The 19,038-nt window shown below is 34.5% G+C and overlaps 1 protein-coding gene across 1 annotated transcript in view; it reads left to right on the top strand.

Moving 5' to 3' along the window:
• The window catches only part of MS3_00010601 (uncharacterized protein), a gene marked incomplete at both ends in the record, with an annotated part of 73,829 nt that overhangs the window by 19,672 nt on the left and 35,119 nt on the right, over positions 1–19,038 (top strand). Inside the window, 8 exons of the mRNA XM_051218988.1 lie at positions 4,274–4,479; positions 7,678–8,304; positions 9,508–10,031; positions 11,115–11,760; positions 13,887–14,215; positions 14,956–15,052; positions 15,886–16,290; positions 17,808–18,104. Of these exons, the coding sequence (XP_051069210.1) occupies positions 4,274–4,479; positions 7,678–8,304; positions 9,508–10,031; positions 11,115–11,760; positions 13,887–14,215; positions 14,956–15,052; positions 15,886–16,290; positions 17,808–18,104 (3,131 nt within the window). The remainder of the gene's footprint in view (positions 1–4,273; positions 4,480–7,677; positions 8,305–9,507; positions 10,032–11,114; positions 11,761–13,886; positions 14,216–14,955; positions 15,053–15,885; positions 16,291–17,807; positions 18,105–19,038) is intronic.

Raw genomic sequence — 19,038 nt, 5'->3', positions numbered from 1 at the left:
CTGATTAAATCACTTATTAGTTTTTAGGCAGTGATGTGTCCTTGTATGGTATTTAAACGTTGTTATAAGGCTCGGTTTTACTTCGTCTAAAGTTATATCGGTTGGGTTTCCACGTTTACACGTATGGGACGTTAATTTACCTTAGACGAATATCTACACTGGATTCGATCCCAGTGTCTATTCTACAGGACGTCAACAAAACTCAGATCAAGAACACGTGATTAGCCTGACCACAACGTTAATGTATTTCCACACCAAAAACCCGATACAATCCAACAACAATGAACAATCAATAATAAGTGAGTAATAATAATAAAAAGGATACTTACTTACTTACTTACTTACTTACACCTGTTACTCCTCGTGAAGGAGCATAGGTCGCTCACCAGCATTCTCCATCCAACCCTGTCCTGGGCAATCCTTTCCAGCTCCTTCCAGTTGTAATTCATCCTTTTCATATCTGCTTCTATTATCCGACGTAATGTGTTCTTTGGCCTTCCTCTTTTCCGCTTCCCTTCAGGATTCCAAGTTAGAGCTTGCCTCGTGATGCAGTTTGACGATTTGCGTAATGTATGTCCTATCCATTTCCATCGTCTTTTCCTAATTTCCTCTTCAGCTGGAAGTTGGTTTGTTCTCTCCCACAGAAGGCTATTGCTGATGGTATCCGGCCAATGGATGTTGAGTATCTTGCGTAGACAGCTATTTATAAATACTTGTACTTTCTTGATTGTGGTTGTTGTAGTTCTCCAAGTTTCAGCTCCATACAGTAGAATTGCCTTGACGTTCGTATTGAAGATTCTCACTTTGATATTGGTTGAAAGTTGTTTTGAGTTCCATATGTTCTTCAATTGTAGGAATGCGGCCCTTGCTTTGCCAATCCTCGCCTTTACGTCTGCATCTGAACCTCCATGTCTATCGACGATGCTTCCCAGATATGTGAAGGATTCTACATCTTCCAGAGTTTCGCCATCAAGGGTGATTGGATTGCTGTTCTCCGCTTTGAATTTGAGGACCTTGGTTTTCCCTTTGTGTATGCTGAGGCCTACTGATGCAGAGACTGCTGCTACATTGGCTGTCTTTATCTGAATCTGTTCACGTGTACGTGATAGGAGGGCTAGGTCATCTGCGAAGTCCAGATCGTCTAATTGGTTCTGAGCTGTCCATTGTATTCCGTGTTTTCCTTCAGATGTCGAGGTCTTCATAATCCAGTCGACCACCAGAAGAAAGAGGAATGGAGAGAGTAAACAGCCTTGTCTGACTCCGGTCCTTACTTGGAATGCATCTGTCAGCTGTCCTCCATGCACTACTTTGCACTGTAGTCCGTCGTATGAGTTCCGGATAATATTGACAATCTTCTCAGGAACTCCGTAGTGTCGAAGAAGTTTCCATAATGTCCTCCTATCTACACTGTCGAATGCCTTTTCATAATCAATGAAGTTGATGTATAGTGATGAGTTCCACTCAACTGATTGTTCGACGATGATCCGTAGTGTTGCAATTTGGTCTGTGCACGACCGATCCTTTCGGAATCCAGCTTGTTGATCTCGAAGTTGGGCATCTACTGCATCCTTCATCCGGTTCAGCAACACCCTGTTGAAGACTTTCCCTGGTATTGACAGTAGTGTAATGCCTCTGTAGTTTTCACATTTGCTCAGATCTCCTTTCTTTGGAATCTTGATGAGGTGTCCTTCTTTCCAGTCCATTGGCACTTGTTCCTCCTCCCAAATCTTTTTGAATAGAGGGTAATGCATGCTTGTGGTTACTTCGACGTCTGATTTCAGTGCTTCAGCTGGTATGTTGTCGGGTCCCGCTGCTTTCCTGTTCTTGATTTGTCTGACGGCCATTCTGATTTCTTCGGTCGTTGGTGGGTTGACATCTATAGGAAGATCTGTGTGTGCTGCTTCGATGTTCGGTGGATTCATTGGAGCCGGCCTATTCAGGAGTTCCTCGAAGTATTCTACCCATCTGTTTCGCTGTTGTTGAATTTCAGTGATTGGCTTGCCTTCTTTGTCTTTGACCGGCCTCTCTGGTTTACTGTATTTCCCTGATAGTTTCTTCGTTGTATCATAAAGCTGTTTCATATTTCCTTCTCTAGCAGCTTTTTCTGCCGTCGTTGCTAATTCTTCCACGTATTTCTTCCTGTCGGCTCTAATGCTCCTCTTCACTTGCTTGTTTGCTTCTATGTATTCAGCTTGTGCTTGGACTTTCTCTGCTCGTGTTCGGCTGTTGTTAATTGCTGTCTTCTTGTTCTTCCTTTCTTTGATCTTGTCTAGTGTTTCTATAGAGATCCATTCCTTATGATGGTGTTTCTTTAGGCCCAGAACCTCTTGACACGTTGAAGTCAATGTTTCTTTGATGCCTTTCCAGTTGTCCTCCATGGTAGTTTCTTCTTCCTTCAGTAGATCTTGAAAGGCTTGGAATCTGTTGTTGAGAGCTATCTTGAATTCATTGAGTTTGTCAGTATCTCGAAGGAAGGCTGTATTGAACCTTTGTATTGCTGTTTGTCCACTTGTCCAGTTCTTTTTTAGCTTCAGTTTTAAATTGGCTACAACTAGGTGGTGATCTGAAGCTACGTCAGCTCCTCTCCTGGTTCTCACATCTTCCATTGTCCTTCGGAATTTTTTTTTATGCAAATATGGTCTATCTGGTTCTCTGTAGTGTGGTCCGGTGAGATCCATGTAGCCTTGTGTATACGTTTGTGTGGAAATATTGTGCCTCCTATGACTAATTTGTTGAATGCACACAAATTTGCAAATCTTTCTCCATTTTCGTTCCTCTCTCCCAGTCCATGTCGTCCCATAATATCTTCATATCCAGTGTTGTCTATTCCGACCTTGGCATTTAGATCTCCCATCAGAATGGTGAGGTCCTTTCTTGAGCATTTCTCTATGATTGACTGCAGCCGCTCGTAGAATTGATCTTTAATGTCGTCGTTGCTATCATTGGTGGGTGCATAACATTGGATAATATTCATTAAGATCCCCTCCTTCTTTGTTTTGAATGATGCTTTGATGATTCTGGATCCGTGGGATTCCCATCCTACAAGTGCATTTCGTGCTACTTTGGACAGCATAAGAGCAACTCCCTGTGTGTGTGGAGCATTTTCCTCTTCGTGACCGGAGTATAGCAGCATCTCTCCCGTAGCTAGCCTTTTCTGTCCAGCTTGGGTCCAGTGGGTTTCGCTGATTCCCAGTACTGCCAAGTTGTATCTCCTCATTTCCGTTGCTATTTGGCTGGTCTTCCCGGTTTCCCACATCGTTCTAACGTTCCATGTACCTATAAAAATTTTTGCTCTGGTTGTTAGAAGGGGCATCGGCCTTGTGGCTTCCGAAGGAATTCGGCTTTCATCATGAAGCGTCATAATTCTTCTAAATGAAGACCTTCTAACTCTCAGGGCAGAGTTAAAATGGTTTGAATTATTTTTTCTGGTAAGCGTTTTTTTAGCGAGTTAGTTTTCTACGGGATGGGGACGCTAACCCCATGCCCGACCCTCCTCCTTTACCCGGGCTTGGGACCGGCAGTAACTCTAGAAGAGCTACAGGCGGAGTTAATAAAAAGGATAGGGAAATATATAAATCATCTGACACCTGTTAGACTGTCTACGTGTCTAACTAAACAGACAACCAATCATTATGAATTTCACCCACACATCAAGTGTCTTTCAATCAAAATAGTAGCCTGGGAAGCAGTTCATTCATAGAAATTTCCTTTGAATGTTTACGTATAAAGATAGAATGATGCACCAGTAAATATTGATTTAAAGTAGTTGGTGAAAGGCTAGAGGGACAGATACTAAAGAAACGATTGGAAAATGTTGTTCTTATTACTCTGAGCTTTTTCAAAGATATGTGTACATTAGCACCAAATGTTTCGTTTCTACTATTTTTTTATGTAGAGCAGTATGTCTCTTCACTTGTTTGAGTTTTAAACAATCAGGTCTGTTATCCGATTGCGCCTATACTCTTTTAATGCATGATATCGTCTTACATAACATTAAAATTAGAAAATGAAACTAACTTTTGTCTTTAATATTTTCAGTTATTGGAAATTGTTGTATGATGATTAGTATATCCTTAGCAATAGGTAAATAGTTCGGTGTATTATATTAGTACTCTAACTGAAAAGTATCATCAACCGCCGAGTTTCGTTAAGCTTACAACAGGTTTTATCCTATGCAAGTAATAAACAGAAGATTCCCTGGTGATTTGTTAAAATATACAAACGGAGTGTTTATTACACTTTGCTCAATTATCTTTGTTTGGTTTTTCTATAGAAAACCAATTATTATACGATGAATTATCGCTATCAGGCTCTGGTATCAGCTCGAAAGGACTGATAAAAGCCAGTATTGTCCATTCTTCTTTTTCAACTGATTTTTCACCTACACATTCGCTAGTTATTGGTAATAAAGCTCAATGGAAAGAAGTTTGGAAACGTTTGACATACTGTAAAAACCTTTTGCATAATGCTTCAGTTCAGGTTAGTCTTCGTGTGAAATTCTTTATTTGATAAATTTGTATTACTTATAAGTAGTTAAATATTTTAACGTATGATCGTTTCACTGTACTGCATTGGTTATTCATGGACTAACTGTTCTCTAGTTTATGCACTTTATGTTTGCTCGGCCGTATTGAACCGATTATTTTTGTGTTCGTCTGTGCTGAGTCAACTATTGTTGGTAATCTTACCACCATGAATAATCATTTACTATTTATATGTATACTACAGAGAGCCAAGACGTTCAGTGAATATAATACTTAGTTGCTTTCTGTTTTGTCATTTTAATGGCGTTTCATAATATTCCTTTCAATTATCTACCTAGAAAACCTGGTGATTATTTTGTAGTTTCTAGGTGAAAGAAGTTTTTCATTGCTTAATGTGTCAGTAGTCATATCGAAATATTCTTTAAAAGTAGCGATAATTATGTTATTTAACAATAGTTCGAATAAAGAATTCTTTCATAAAACTTGCTGGATAAAGTGCTAGTGTAGAAATGAGTCGACCAGAATCGAGGACACAACTTTCAGATTTTTACGCGAAATTTAATTACTGAGCATAACGAGCAGTAGAAATACCTTTGTATACTATTTCAAATGTTTAAAATGAAAGCGAAAAAATATATGTGCCTTTATAAAGTAAAAATGATTGTGTTGAACTTACTAAATGCACAATTCTATCTATCTAATCTGAAGTCATAACCCTAAAATCCTAATCACGGAATATTCCTTAGTGGCATTATATTATATGGACGAATTGATCGGACAAAGCTTCTTGCATTTTGGCATGAACTTCGTCCATACATACTGTCCTGTAGAGGTTTGGTGTATAGCAGATGTCAGTTCGTGGTGAAAATCTCAAACACAAACCCCTAATCTGATCACTGAATACCTAACCTCAGCTAAGAACAACGTGAAATCTGTTAGGATTCGATTTGGGACCTTCGAAAAGACGGTTGATCTATATATTTATAAATACGAACTTATGTGTTATTATTTTTCTCGATTTATAGGCAAAGTAACCTGTAAAAGATATTAATAGACACCTTAAATCTGTAAGATCTGTTTACACTTTATAACACTATTGTTTTCTTTTCCATAAACTATCCATATACTGAGCTATTTTCTTATTGACTAAGAACTGGTTGAAAATCTGTCGCAAATCATCCGTTATAGATCAACCAATTTCATATTTTCAGTTTGGGATTGTGGAGATTGTTGAATCTCATCGAAATCATGAACCATTCAATGTTAGGCCACCACTAAAAACCTGGAAGCGCAGGACGGCCGTTTTGCCTTTGTATGGGACTCCTCTGCAGTGCGCATCCACAATCTCGCACATCAGTTTCGAACCCATGACCTACTATTTCGCGCGACTGTTTATGTTGTTTGGTCCTTAGTGCTGATTGATTTCTGTCGAATAAGTTCTCTATGAGGTCACTAACTTAAGTGGATTTACATAAGACTGTATTATGTTTACTGATAATTAGTTGTCAAGGGTCAGAATGCACCTGAAATTCGTCTATTGAGCTTTCGTTTCTAACTTTGTTGTTGCTAATATGGTTTTATAATTTACATAGTGTTAATATTTTGTGGCTCTTAATCAAGTACTTCAATCTGTTCTTGGTTATTGATCAGGAACGTTTTCATTAAAAATTGTAACACCAGTCAATAGTTTGTAAACTTAGGATATTTCACAATGAACTAGCTGATAAAGTGTACCTCTCAACAACGGAAAATGATACTATAGAATGAAGAGGAAAAGTAATTTATGATCATCAGAAGTCTTGTAGCTAACATTAAATTGTGTAAAATAAGGATTTAGTTATTTATTCTCTGAAGAAGTGGCTCACATTGAGTCACGAAACGTCAGAAAAATTAATTTGTCTACTTATTGGGATATTACAAATATACTTATTTATTTATATTTGCTTCACTGTTAATAGTTAGTGATTTCCAACTATTGATTGTTAATATTTCACAGGTATTATATGACTTCACACAGCAATCTGCTCGGTTTATTTTTAGTCTTTTAAACCAAAGTGATTTCTAACTGACATATGAAATAAAAGTTTTATAGTGTACACCACAAATGTACTTTAGTTAGATAGCCGTTGAAAAGGAGGAATCATTGGATAAATATTTTGTCCTAATATGGGACTTCACCGTAGCAGTTCACATACAAGTTCCAAGCAATGCTCGAAATCTGGACCGACAGGTCTCACTGTCAGTGCCTAACCCTTAAATCACTTAAATGTGATCCATGATGTATAAGTCTAATTTTTATCAATACACGATATTTTACAACCATCTTCTATTGCCATAAGTAGATAACTCTCACACCAGACGCATTTGAACTACACAGGTCACGGCTTCTTATTGGAACTTAGGGAAACAAGAATTCTGGTTGTACTACCTGTGCTTGGAGAAAATAAGACTATACTTCGTACATTAATTTATATGGCGTACTGTTTGATGTGTTAATCGTGAGCTGTGTCATCAATTTTTATACATATATTTTAACTGATGTATCTGTAAGATGTAGTTTTCAAAGAATATTTTGGTATACGTATAATATATGTGTATATTACGATTGTAATTATCCTACTGGCTTCATAGATGATTCAGACCAACGAACATCAATCGAGACTTCTGAATGTCTGTCGAATTTTTATCGGGAACAAGACTATTAAGGTTGATATAGATTCGTAAGTAAATAAAATATACAACACACTCAACTACTATATTTCCTATTCTTTGTCATTGAAGAAGAGTCTATGTTTATTCTATAGTTGGCAGGTTAAAAATTCATACCAAATGTTCGAAGCTGTTCTGTGTAACGTTTGATAGCTACATCTCTTAATAGGACCATGTTTACTGAATACTATGCGATAAGTCATAATTGTCCACTTAGATGATTGTCCTTACAATAAGTTTTGTGATGACATCATATTCAATTGAATTTTCTGTTATTGTTAACAAAAAAGTGGTTTTCTTTTCTATAACCATGGAAGCGAATGACTATATTCATAGTTGACTATTAAATTTGTTTACTTGTTATGCAATTCCCCATTTATTTGACTCTGTCACACAAAATAATTGATTCGTCAGTGTAACTAATTAATATTATCTATCTACCAATTTCATATACCAAATTCATTTTTAAAACTTAATATTTTAGATCCTTTTCAAACCAGCACGAATATTTAGTGTAATTGGTGAGTGTCCACCATCGTTTTCCGCATTTATAAAAGGTCGAAAATTAGAAGAACTACTGATGCTTAATAAAATGCCTTACCTACTCTTTGGCCTTCCTCAATCATACTTATCAAATTACTATGATTTAGATAAAGGTGGTAATGGTGAGTCCCAATATGATCAAATTGATGATATCGTTCTCAGCAATTGTTCATGGTCATGCGCAGTATATGATCTACCAATGTTCTTGCAACCGGAAAAAATTGGCTCAGGGCAGTCCATTTTCCACTGGATGTTTTCAGCTACACAAATGTATTTAATTGTGGAAAATAGTTTGATTTTTGCTGGTCGATTTTCGATAAATTTAGATTTTCATCATAACCAAGACTTCGAATCCAATATACTAAAAAGAATATTATCATCAACTAACGCGATATGTAATAGCACTACCCCTTTTGTTATAAATCTAAATACTGATGTTAAATGGGATCATGAACCCAATTATTTATCTGGTAGAAATTATAGAATTCCAGATTTTCGAATTTTGAATCAGACTGTCAAAACAATTCAATTTTGCTACAGTGGATTTCATGGTATCATTTTACCTAAGGTAGGCAATCCTTACTTTTTAAGCATAAATTTACTGTTATACTGATTTTCTTCTATTTGCTTTGCGAAAACCTGCAGTGGTAATTACTATTCTTGGTATTGTTATTATTATGATTGTTGGTAATATTTCGACAGTTGTTGAAAATAGCAGAATACCGAATTCCTGTTTTGTTTCTTGTCAAGGTCTGACTTACTGTAGTCTGTGCACCTTTTGCCGACTTTGAAGTCAAACTGTAAACCATTCATTCACATGCACTGTATTTTGTTAGTGATACTTAAAACTGGAGACCAGGTTTTTTTTGTATTTCTTGGTTATCTCAAAACTCCACATATCCTGTCGGCGAATAGTTTTCGACTTGTGTTACAATTGACTATTGTGAATTAGAGTTTAACCATTGACTGTGAATTACTTCGAATCTAATAAAATGATACATATATCTTAATAATATGGTAAGTTGTTAAGTTTTCTTGACTGATTTTATGGCACATTGTTTGTTTCCCAACTGGGTTATCTGTGCTAAATTATCGCTCTTTTTACAATGTTTGTTCAACTTGAAATGCATTGTGAAGGTGAACTACTTACATATTACATATTACCGTACAATCAAATTGGAAATACAGTGAAAAAAGCAAATAAATAGGAACCAGCTTTGGATGCCTTGCATGTTATGAAATTATTTAAATCTAGTTTGAATTTTCACGTGAGCGAGGATCCTGACAGACCCTTGTATTTTAATATTATAGCTGAATGATTTAGTATCATATAGTGTAATCTAACATATAGAAATTAAATCATTAGTTTTTAAAAAAATAATATATCCTTCATTTGAAGTTATATAGGCGGAATGAATGTGGTAGGTTACAGAGACCTACAATTAAAAATATATACACGATTGTACAACTCTTAAGAGAGGACTTCAGCTTTGAATCAATCACACATTTTTCTTATATCCTAACACAAATGTTAGTGTTAGTGATAACAACTACTAAAGTAAATTCATTTCCTCCACTAAACATGATTTAATTTCAACTTTTAAAACGTTCAACATAACCTTTGTTTTCGTATCAATATTTCAGTCAATACTACATTAACAGTTGCTGAATTAATCTTGTCTTGTATGAGTCCTTTAATTTCACATATTTCTTTAAGCTAATAATATTTGTAAATTAAAAATCTGTTTAACATTTTCCATATTTTCTACAGTTTTTGGAATTCACAATATTTATGCATAAAAATGCCACAAGGTCAGCAACCATCACTGTCAACCCTACTATGAAATCTACTAATCTTAGTGAACATGTTCAAAATGAACCTATTCACTTTTATTCACCAAATAGTATTTGTATTACTGAAGAATCATCTGTTAATATCCCGACGGTACTTTACAAAACGAACTATAATCCACATAGCAAAATTAAAGGTAGTCCTTCAACAATTAGTTTGTTTCATTTACCATGTAATATCAAAAGTTATTCGAATAGATCAAAAAATGTTGATAACGAAAATTTATCAATCTGTCAAGATCAAGATAATCCTTTTGATATTATTCTACAGGTTCAGTGTAGTTTACCATGTACTAATGGTGAAATTATGTTGACATACTTTGATCATGATGCTATTTTACAGTGGACAGTGGAAAATACAAAATTTAATATCAATTTACAAAAAGAATGTTGTTGTGTTGATTTTCATGTCCGTTATTTCGACGCAGTAATTAAAAAAGCAGAGTAAGTTGTATCAATATGTTCATTTTGTACGATGTTCTTGTTGATAAAATTGTCCAATACGAAACAACATTATAGTTAAAAGATTGTTATTCAATTTTCTCTTCATATCGGATTACGATTTAGAAGTTTATTAATGTAATGATGAATTATGTAAAATTGTCCAACACATTTCTTTTTACCCTTGTAAAAGTGTTAGTGTATAATTTCCGTTACCTTTATCAGACACATATTTGTATGCTTGATTTGGAGTCACACTCTAAATATCAAGGCCAGTGATATTGTCCAGTTGCTCAGATTTATATGGATGGAGGTAGGTTCGAAGCTGTGGCACCTTAACCACCGCTACTGATGGAATCAGCTAATCGTGTCAATGATGTTAAGGTTTTAAAAGGATGCTTTTTAATAATTTAGAATTATCCAGAATACTTTGAAACGGAAAGTGCTGAGTTCGAGTCCCGAAATGAATACTATCTTTGGGATGTAGGCACATTTCAATTGACCAGTTCCAAGTAGGACGAAACTCAACTTCTTGTTTTCACTGCTAGCCGCTTTTCATCTATTTTGTGTACTGAAACTACTTGTTCCTAGCATTGATTACGTTATTGTTAAACTTTGAAGCAAGTTTTCATTGATCAAAGCACACTGGTTAATCAAGTTGTGAGCTTAGTATCAATATCAATGTATGGAATATTAATAGTGAGACAAAGGCTTATCGATCAAAGCTATGTAGCTTTCATCCGTCAAACTGTGAACTACATACAACTTGACTTCACCTGTTTCGGTTTGAGTAGTCAGCTTCTATCACAGAGTCCTCTTATTGATAATTGTTTTGATTCGGGTGATGAAATCCTATTCAAACGAAATTGTTCAGTTTTAAAGTAAACAATAATTCTAAGTAGTTAGTACAATCTATTCACTTCTGTTTAAGGTTTTGGGATTTAATTCCTAGTTAACACACCAAAAATGTTTTCTGGATAATATACTGAACACGTGAATCAAACAGTTTGGTTCAGATATGATGTACGTTATCCATGAACTACGTAACCTCTAACATGGTTTTCTAAAATCTGCCTGTTCTTATAGGTCCAAAATTCCATTGTTAACATTACTGGAAAAAGATATTCAACCTATTCAACTACTTCGACCGTATTTCAATAAAACACATGAGGCTGAAATTGAATCACAAAGTATATCACGTAATCTTTCTACAGATGAACATTATCAATTTGATAAATCTTTATGGTTTGAAGAGAACAACGTGCCATTAATACCTATCAATGCCCGAAAACGTCATCGCTTGAATTCAAATACGAACAGAGTAGAAGATAAATCAAGCATTGGAGAAAATTTCATCAGGATAGTGTTTACAAGAAAGTGTCCTAAGTCCAGTGCAACGTCGGATTATTTTTCTCTATCTCAGTCGGATTTATCACTAGTCGATGATACTTCACATAGTGGTATCGTATATCCGGAAGGTCATTTAAATGTTGCTGTTCAACCATTAGATATCGTTATTATTCCAGATGTAATTGGTGAAATCAGTGGTTTTATCAACAACATCTTAAAGTATGAAGGACAATGTACTACTTCATCATTATCATCCTCATCTTCAGTTTGTACTGACGGGATAAATAACATAGCTCCTGTGAAACCTTCTCTAACAGTACATTCACTACCAATTATCAGTGTTGAAATTGATTCATTTCGATTGTTCTATTTATTAGGCGGGGTAAGTTTCTAGAATTCACTTGTGACAGGATATTGTATCACGGTTTTTTAAAACTATGTTTTGCTAAGCTTAGTAATGGAATGTCATGTCATAATTCACTCACTAGTGTATCTTAATGAGGAAGAAATTATCAGTTACTCATAGTTTTCATTATTATTATCTAATGATATTAATGCGACTCCTTTAATAATAAAACACGTTTAATATGCTTCCAAAGAATACCTTGTTTTAGTTATTCGTAATCAGTGTAAAGTCTGGTACTTGTATCCTTGGGCTCAATCCGCCATGTTACTTTGATACGATAAAATTAGTCAGTAAATAGTTGAAATAGTTTAGTAGCAATTAAAATAATGAAGTCTAAACACTGAGAATGTGTGAAGTAATACTAGAAACATATCCTAATCAACTCAGCCGATGAAGGCCTACGACCTCATCAAACGATTTACTACAATTATGTGGTAAATTATGCCTAACCTCAAGGGTTAGTACTACGTTCTGATTGCTTAAATTGCAGTTTTTTTCATAGGATTCAAACTGGAAACTTTTTAGTTCAATACTAAGTGTTTTTAAGCATTAAGCCATCGCTCTAGATAATGTTAATATTTAATGAAAATTATCGTCAAACTTCTACGAAAAGATAATAATGCGAAATTTATGTTACATGAAATAGGCACTGAGTCTGTTGTCCAGTACGACTATGAACGCTCCGCGATTATACAATTTATCTCAGACAACTCAAAACTAAGAAAGTACACAGATTGACTGTAGCGTTGATTGTAAATAATAATACTTTTTCAAAAATCTTAATTCTGTAAAAAATGATCCCATGTAAAATCTAATAAAATGGTTAGTTATTTATATCGGTAACATAATAAAACTATGCCCTCCTTTTGACCTTAAGAATCCTCAAAGAACAATTTTGGGAATTTAGCACCCGGCACTACTCGGTAAACAGGAAAGTCTGCTTTATTAGAACAACTTTTGCTAAAAAGTAATGAATTTCGAATGCTTACAAATTTTTAATATATGGTTTACGTAATTTTCATAGTCCCTAATCGACTGTACCGTCCTTAAATTATTTTTGGTACTAAAACCAATATCTATCAGTTTATGTCATTGTTTATCTGAAACTTTTCTAAACAGTAACTTGTTTTGTCTACAATTCCACGTTGCCTTGTTTGAATGCCAACATAGTGGGGTGTTATTAGATCACATCATGTATCATATTGCAATGTATTTATTTGTTTTCTAGTGTGTTCTTAATAAGGTTGTAGAGTATCACGCACGTCACTAATAACGTTATTTTATACTAACATTCAGCTTTTAAAAAGTAATAGAATTTATATTCGGAAAAAAAGTTTCTTAAATTTTAACTTTCGCACGGTATCATTTTTACTTCATGAAAACATAAGAGAACCATTTTAATTAACTTTAAAACATCACAGATATTACATAGAAACTTTATTCACTAAGCGATTACTAGTTGATGTTAATTCATAAATTTAATGCTACTTAGACCTTTCAGGCTGAATTCTCTAAACTGATTGCTTTAGTTATATGTGAAATTCGAATTTGACGTAAGTAATACATTATGGAAAAACTTATTAAATTTATTATTATCAACATAAATGTAGCTGAAACTTTAGTATGAAAATGACTGATTTACTTATGCAGCAAGTACAGATTTATGTGCTCAGCTTTAATATATTTTGTGTAAGGGATAACTATTGTACTCGGTTACCTAAACAGAAATGGGTGGGGCGGATTTCAACATTGGACTTACTTGTTGAGAGCTCAATGCTTTACCTAATAAGTTTTCGTTCCGTTTGACAGAAAAGTCTACTTTAATAGTGCATACCACTGTCTGATCTTATTTGAACAATCATACAAAAACAGGAAACGTTGGACATCCCTTTCGTCACAGTATAGGACTACTCAACAGTGCGCGTCCACAAACCTATCTAGAATTGAATCCAGGACCTTCAGATTTCGTGGCATCCACTCCATAATGTAAACTACGGAATCCACAACATTGTATAATGAAAAAGATAAACGTATTGTGAATAATGTAAGCCATAGTCATGTTGACAACAATACCAATTTCTGTTTTCTTTTTTGTACCCCAGATATCTAAAGATAAAAATATCGCAAAACATCCAAATGCTCTAATGCTATCTTGTGATTTTATCCAAGCAAAGCAATTAGTGGAAAATCACATTGATAGACCCTACTTTTCAAATTATTTCACTTTAAATCAATCGTTTCCAATAAAACAATCTATTATTGGAAATGATAGACAATTTATTGTAATAGCTAACTGCATAAATATTACAGCTGTACCATTTGATTGTATGTGTCATGATAAACAATTAATGGATTATAATTCATCTAATTCTAATGCTATTGCTCAAAATCCTGCTAAAGATTGGAATCGTACAGCTACTTATAGCGATGTGTAAGTAATCATTCATAAGCCACTTTGTTTTTTTGCTTTTTCATTAAAACTTTACTTTCTGATTAACAATGTCTTATCAAGCACACACCTTTATGTAATTGGCAGTAAAATGCTATGTTTAATTGAGTGAGGGATAATGATATTAAAAGAGTGTTCAAATTGATGTCTAGATGCATATCCATATATGTTTTTGATGATCATTGTCTTCGAATGATTGGTCACATCTGATAGGAACAGGATTTTAGTAATCTGGAACTCCATCAGTGTGTATTCGAATGGCATAGATGACAAGTTAATTAGTGTTACCATCTTGAGACATTAGCTACGATGGTAGTGGACATATTTTTATGTCACCTCACATTAGCTTTCGAGACTCGGAGCAAGTGAAAAAGTGGAGAGGCATTAATTTGTGACATAGCATTATGGTATGAAATACAGGTGTATGAAACCTGATACATTGAGACAATCAGCAATCACCCATTGACAAGTACATGTGATTGACCAAAAATTGGTTTTATTTTCTAAGGTATATATATATATGACAAAAACGTAGTATGATGATACTTAGCTTAATAAATATTTGAATGAAAATTTGTAATATTTAGTGTTATGACAAGTAGTTGTTTAGATCTGAAGCCATTCATTTAAAGTTTCACTGTTACATTTATTACATTTGTAAGACTGATTTATTATTTATCACATTAATTTCTGTTCACGTGTTGTTTCCTTTTTTTTCATAGAGATGATCCTCCTTATGGTTGGTCTATTGTACATTCGTTTAGTGTTTCTGTTACATTTGCACCGGCTGTTGTAAAAAATAGTGAAAATTGTGATACAGTAAGTGAATATTGTTGATTTGAAAACAAAAGATTATGTGTCACTCTTATATGCAACTGTTTGCCTACGATCGATGAAATAGGATTCACCTTCAGTTACGTTATGTTTCAGCAACATATTATTTATGTTGGTTTAAATTATACACTAAAAGTACTGTAGTAGAAAAAAATTGTCAAAATTCTTCAAATAAACATTACATTATAAAGGGTTGATGACGTAATGATTAAATCATCCAATTTTTAATTAATGTCAAACTCTTTTTCATATCCACTTCGAGTTTAAGCAGGTATGTATTTTCCTAAGTCTTCACATCAAAGCTGTGGCTGAACGACAGATGACTGAAAGAATACGGGCCACAGTCTATGAAGTTTTCCGCGTAACCGAATTAAGTAACGTATAACAGAAAAACATTTCCATTTGTGATCCTATGCAACACTTGATCACTTGGTTCTCGACAGTAGATACTAGATTCTAGATAATAGTTTGAAACATTATATAATAATGGGTAATTCGATCGTTAAGATTAATCCTTAAACTGGGCGTTAGGTCAATCAACTCAATAAATCACGATACCTGACTACATGATACTCTCAATTCATTTATCAAAATAACGATCAAGAAATTGTTATAGGTCACAATGAGAATTTATTAATAATACACAACATAAAACAGTTAACACATGAACTCAGTGCAGAACAAACGGGAAATCAGCCTTATACATCAAAATACTCTCTTATGTTTAATGCAGCCAGATTTTTCAGTCATCAACAAGTCACAGTTTACTTTGATCAGCATAATTTTACCTATTCAGTTTTTCGTTTCTTGAATTGTAGAATATTTACGGAGGATATTCCATGGAGCTGTCTCTAATGAATAATTTGTTAGTACTGGCCGACTGTGAACTGATTAAACATCTTATCCAATTAATACCTCGTTCTTCGTTTTCGTCTTCTTGTGCATCAGATCGTATTTCTCAGTCATCATCACACCAATCGTCATGTGTAAATCTATTCGAACGATTGTTTTTTTCATCAAATGATTCTAATTGCTTACTGTGTACACCCAGTCGTCTATTCATAACTGCTCATCAAATTGTATTTCTTATGTGGACACCTATTGAAAATAATCGTTCATCAGAATTTATTATACAAATTAATCAGCCTCATATGATTGTAAATATAGCTGGTGGAAATCCAAATATTTACGATAGATTTGAGTTTTCAGTAAATAGTTTTCAAGTAAGCATTTAATGAATTTATATCAACTTTGTTTCTTTTCATATTTCGGGGACTTATTTGTATGAAATAACTGAAAGAAGTTGAAAATATTATTGTTGTATTGTAACGTCATCGACAGTTGTTCTGAGCCTTGTGTGTAGGTTCAAACTACTTGGTTGTTGTGTGAGTGGTTATCATAATCAATAATTAGAGATGTATAATGTTAGGATTCAGAATTGATAAGGGCTACCTGAATATACTCACATTTTGTTTTACTTCAGATCATGAGTTCAAAATTATCTCATACTTCTTTTTTCCCCACGAATTCACCTATTCTTGAAGCATATTGTCTACACTTAATTTTTTCTATTATTATTACTACTACATGTTCTACTCTGGGATTTCTCTTGATAATTTCATTTTAGTATACTCATTTGGCGTGTTAATTGAATAGGTTCACATATATATATCAGGTTTTACGTTGTGTATAACTGACTCCCTGACTGTTTTTTACTTACTTTTATGTGCGTCCAACTTCTAAACTAACGGTTACTCAGAGATCCAGATTATATATATATGTCAACTAAGTTCCGTAACCTGAAACATTGTTTCTGTATTGTAGAAATAGGAAATATTTTATGTTTATGAACTTATGATTGATTGTTTGGATCTACGCAATGCGAGTTTGAATGGCAGTATTTCACAAAAGTTAAATTTTGCTTTAATTCTTGTATATGGTCTTATATCAAACCAATATTACAATTGCTCAACATACAAGCTATTGTAGTGACTCACATTTATCACGAGAACACGACTGGTTTAATAAAAACAATTATTATTATAACCAACTGTACCAGTGTTTGTTTTAACGTGCTTTTGTTTGACTGTGCTAATGACAGCTATTTTGTACTTCCATTCTTATACTTACACTTTGATTGTAACTCCGCGCGAATTCGGTTACGTTCTGTAACCAAGCTTGTATCCTGGCACGATCTCGGTATCCTTTCGATGCCACGAGATCGCCAGCAAATATAACTCGACTTGGTCCATTAATTGCCTTCTGGTATTCGGCTTCTCGGGGATTTTATGGAGTCATTTGGAACGAGCTTCTTACGCCTTCTGATCTATTTGGCACGTGTTTCTTGGTAGCGGTGTTCATAGTTAATCACAACTCGACACCACGCTACACTATATTTATGGTAAAATTACACATTTATGTATATAAAGAAACTTGATTAAAAGTCGGCTAAATTTTTTTAGGTCATTTACCCACCAATAAAGTTAAGGATTGATGGTTATGTTTAATTCTTCCTCACCATCATCTAGGGTTGACAACATCATGTCCCTTAATCGATTTCACAAACCTGTTTACTTGGTAAACGTTTTAGTTTTGATTAATTTTCCACTCAATATTTGATATAAATGTATGTCAGATAACGATAAATGGGTTTTTCCGATATACTTCTTATAAAGTTATTTAATATAATCAATATTTTCCTCCCCCTTAAGGATTTTATTATTATTATTACAATTTACAGATGGATTGTCGACAAAGTGGACTGAAATCCTCATGTACAATGTGTGAATCGGTTGTCATTAATAAATTTATTCGAGGAAAGTGTAATAGAGAACCTGGTGTTTTTGTTCTTCCATGTTTAATTGACAAGAAACTTTCATCTGATAATAAACCAAACAATACACCAATATCTAGTTCATCAATATTTTGGTATTCAGGTTCCAATGTGGGGCATTCACGTGATGATATTATGAAACCGTGTTTACTAGTTACATGTGTTCGACCATCTCGATTTGATTTTTTATCTACAGTCACAGAAGTAAGATTTAGATGAAGATTATGCTACTAACGCTTAACCTTTTAACTTTTTCTCGTCAATAATAGAATAACTTTTCAGCTCGTCCATAACGAGCAAATTATTCATGTTGATAGAGATTGTTATGGTTACCATTACAGGTTGACCTTAATCAACTAATCATTGAAAATCAGAAAACATTACAAAGCTGTTTCGTCCTGCTCTGATCCTAACATAGTTGCGAATGGTTGTTTAACTAGGGTCGGTCCGCGATGTTAATTCTAAAATACCGGGTCTATTTTATTTATTTTATTTTATTTGAACACATAAATATTGGTACAAGGGGGCACCAAATATATATGCGCCACACAAAACAATGAGAATTCGAAGAGAAATAGAAAAAAAAGCTAAGGGGTGCAAAAAAAGAGAACAATAACGAAGAGATTGGTGTAAGGTAGTGTGGTAGTAATAAGGGAACGGAAAGGTACAATCGGAAGAAATCTTTCAGGTAAGGGAGACACAACCACTTTTTATGAAGAAAGTAAAAGAAGGTTACAGCAGGATCGCCACTGGCTTCTATTCTGAGCCATATCTGATAACGTCTCTAGCCACTGTGTAGCACCATCTCTCAGACCCCAACCAGGGAGTCGTGAAGGACCAACAGAAGCCAGTCCTTTGCAGCTTTCTTTCATGCCACGACACCATGTCATGCACTGACCACCTCTCCGCTTCTTCCAACCAGTCCCAGAGTCGGCAAATAATGCACGACGTGGAATTCTCTGGGACGACATTCGGAGAACATGTCCAAGCCACCGAAGTCGGTGTTTCAAGATGGTGACACCAATTGAATTATCATCTCTGTACCCGAACACACGATGCCGAACCTCTGCATTACTGACATAGTGTTGCCACTGAATGTCAGCAATCCTTCGGAGACAGCGATGATCGAACACAGAGA

This window comes from Schistosoma haematobium, chromosome 3 (genome assembly GCF_000699445.3).
Source record: "Schistosoma haematobium chromosome 3, whole genome shotgun sequence".
Taxonomy (NCBI): Eukaryota; Metazoa; Platyhelminthes; class Trematoda; order Strigeidida; family Schistosomatidae; genus Schistosoma; species Schistosoma haematobium.
This window is presented reverse-complemented; position numbering and strand designations above follow the sequence as displayed.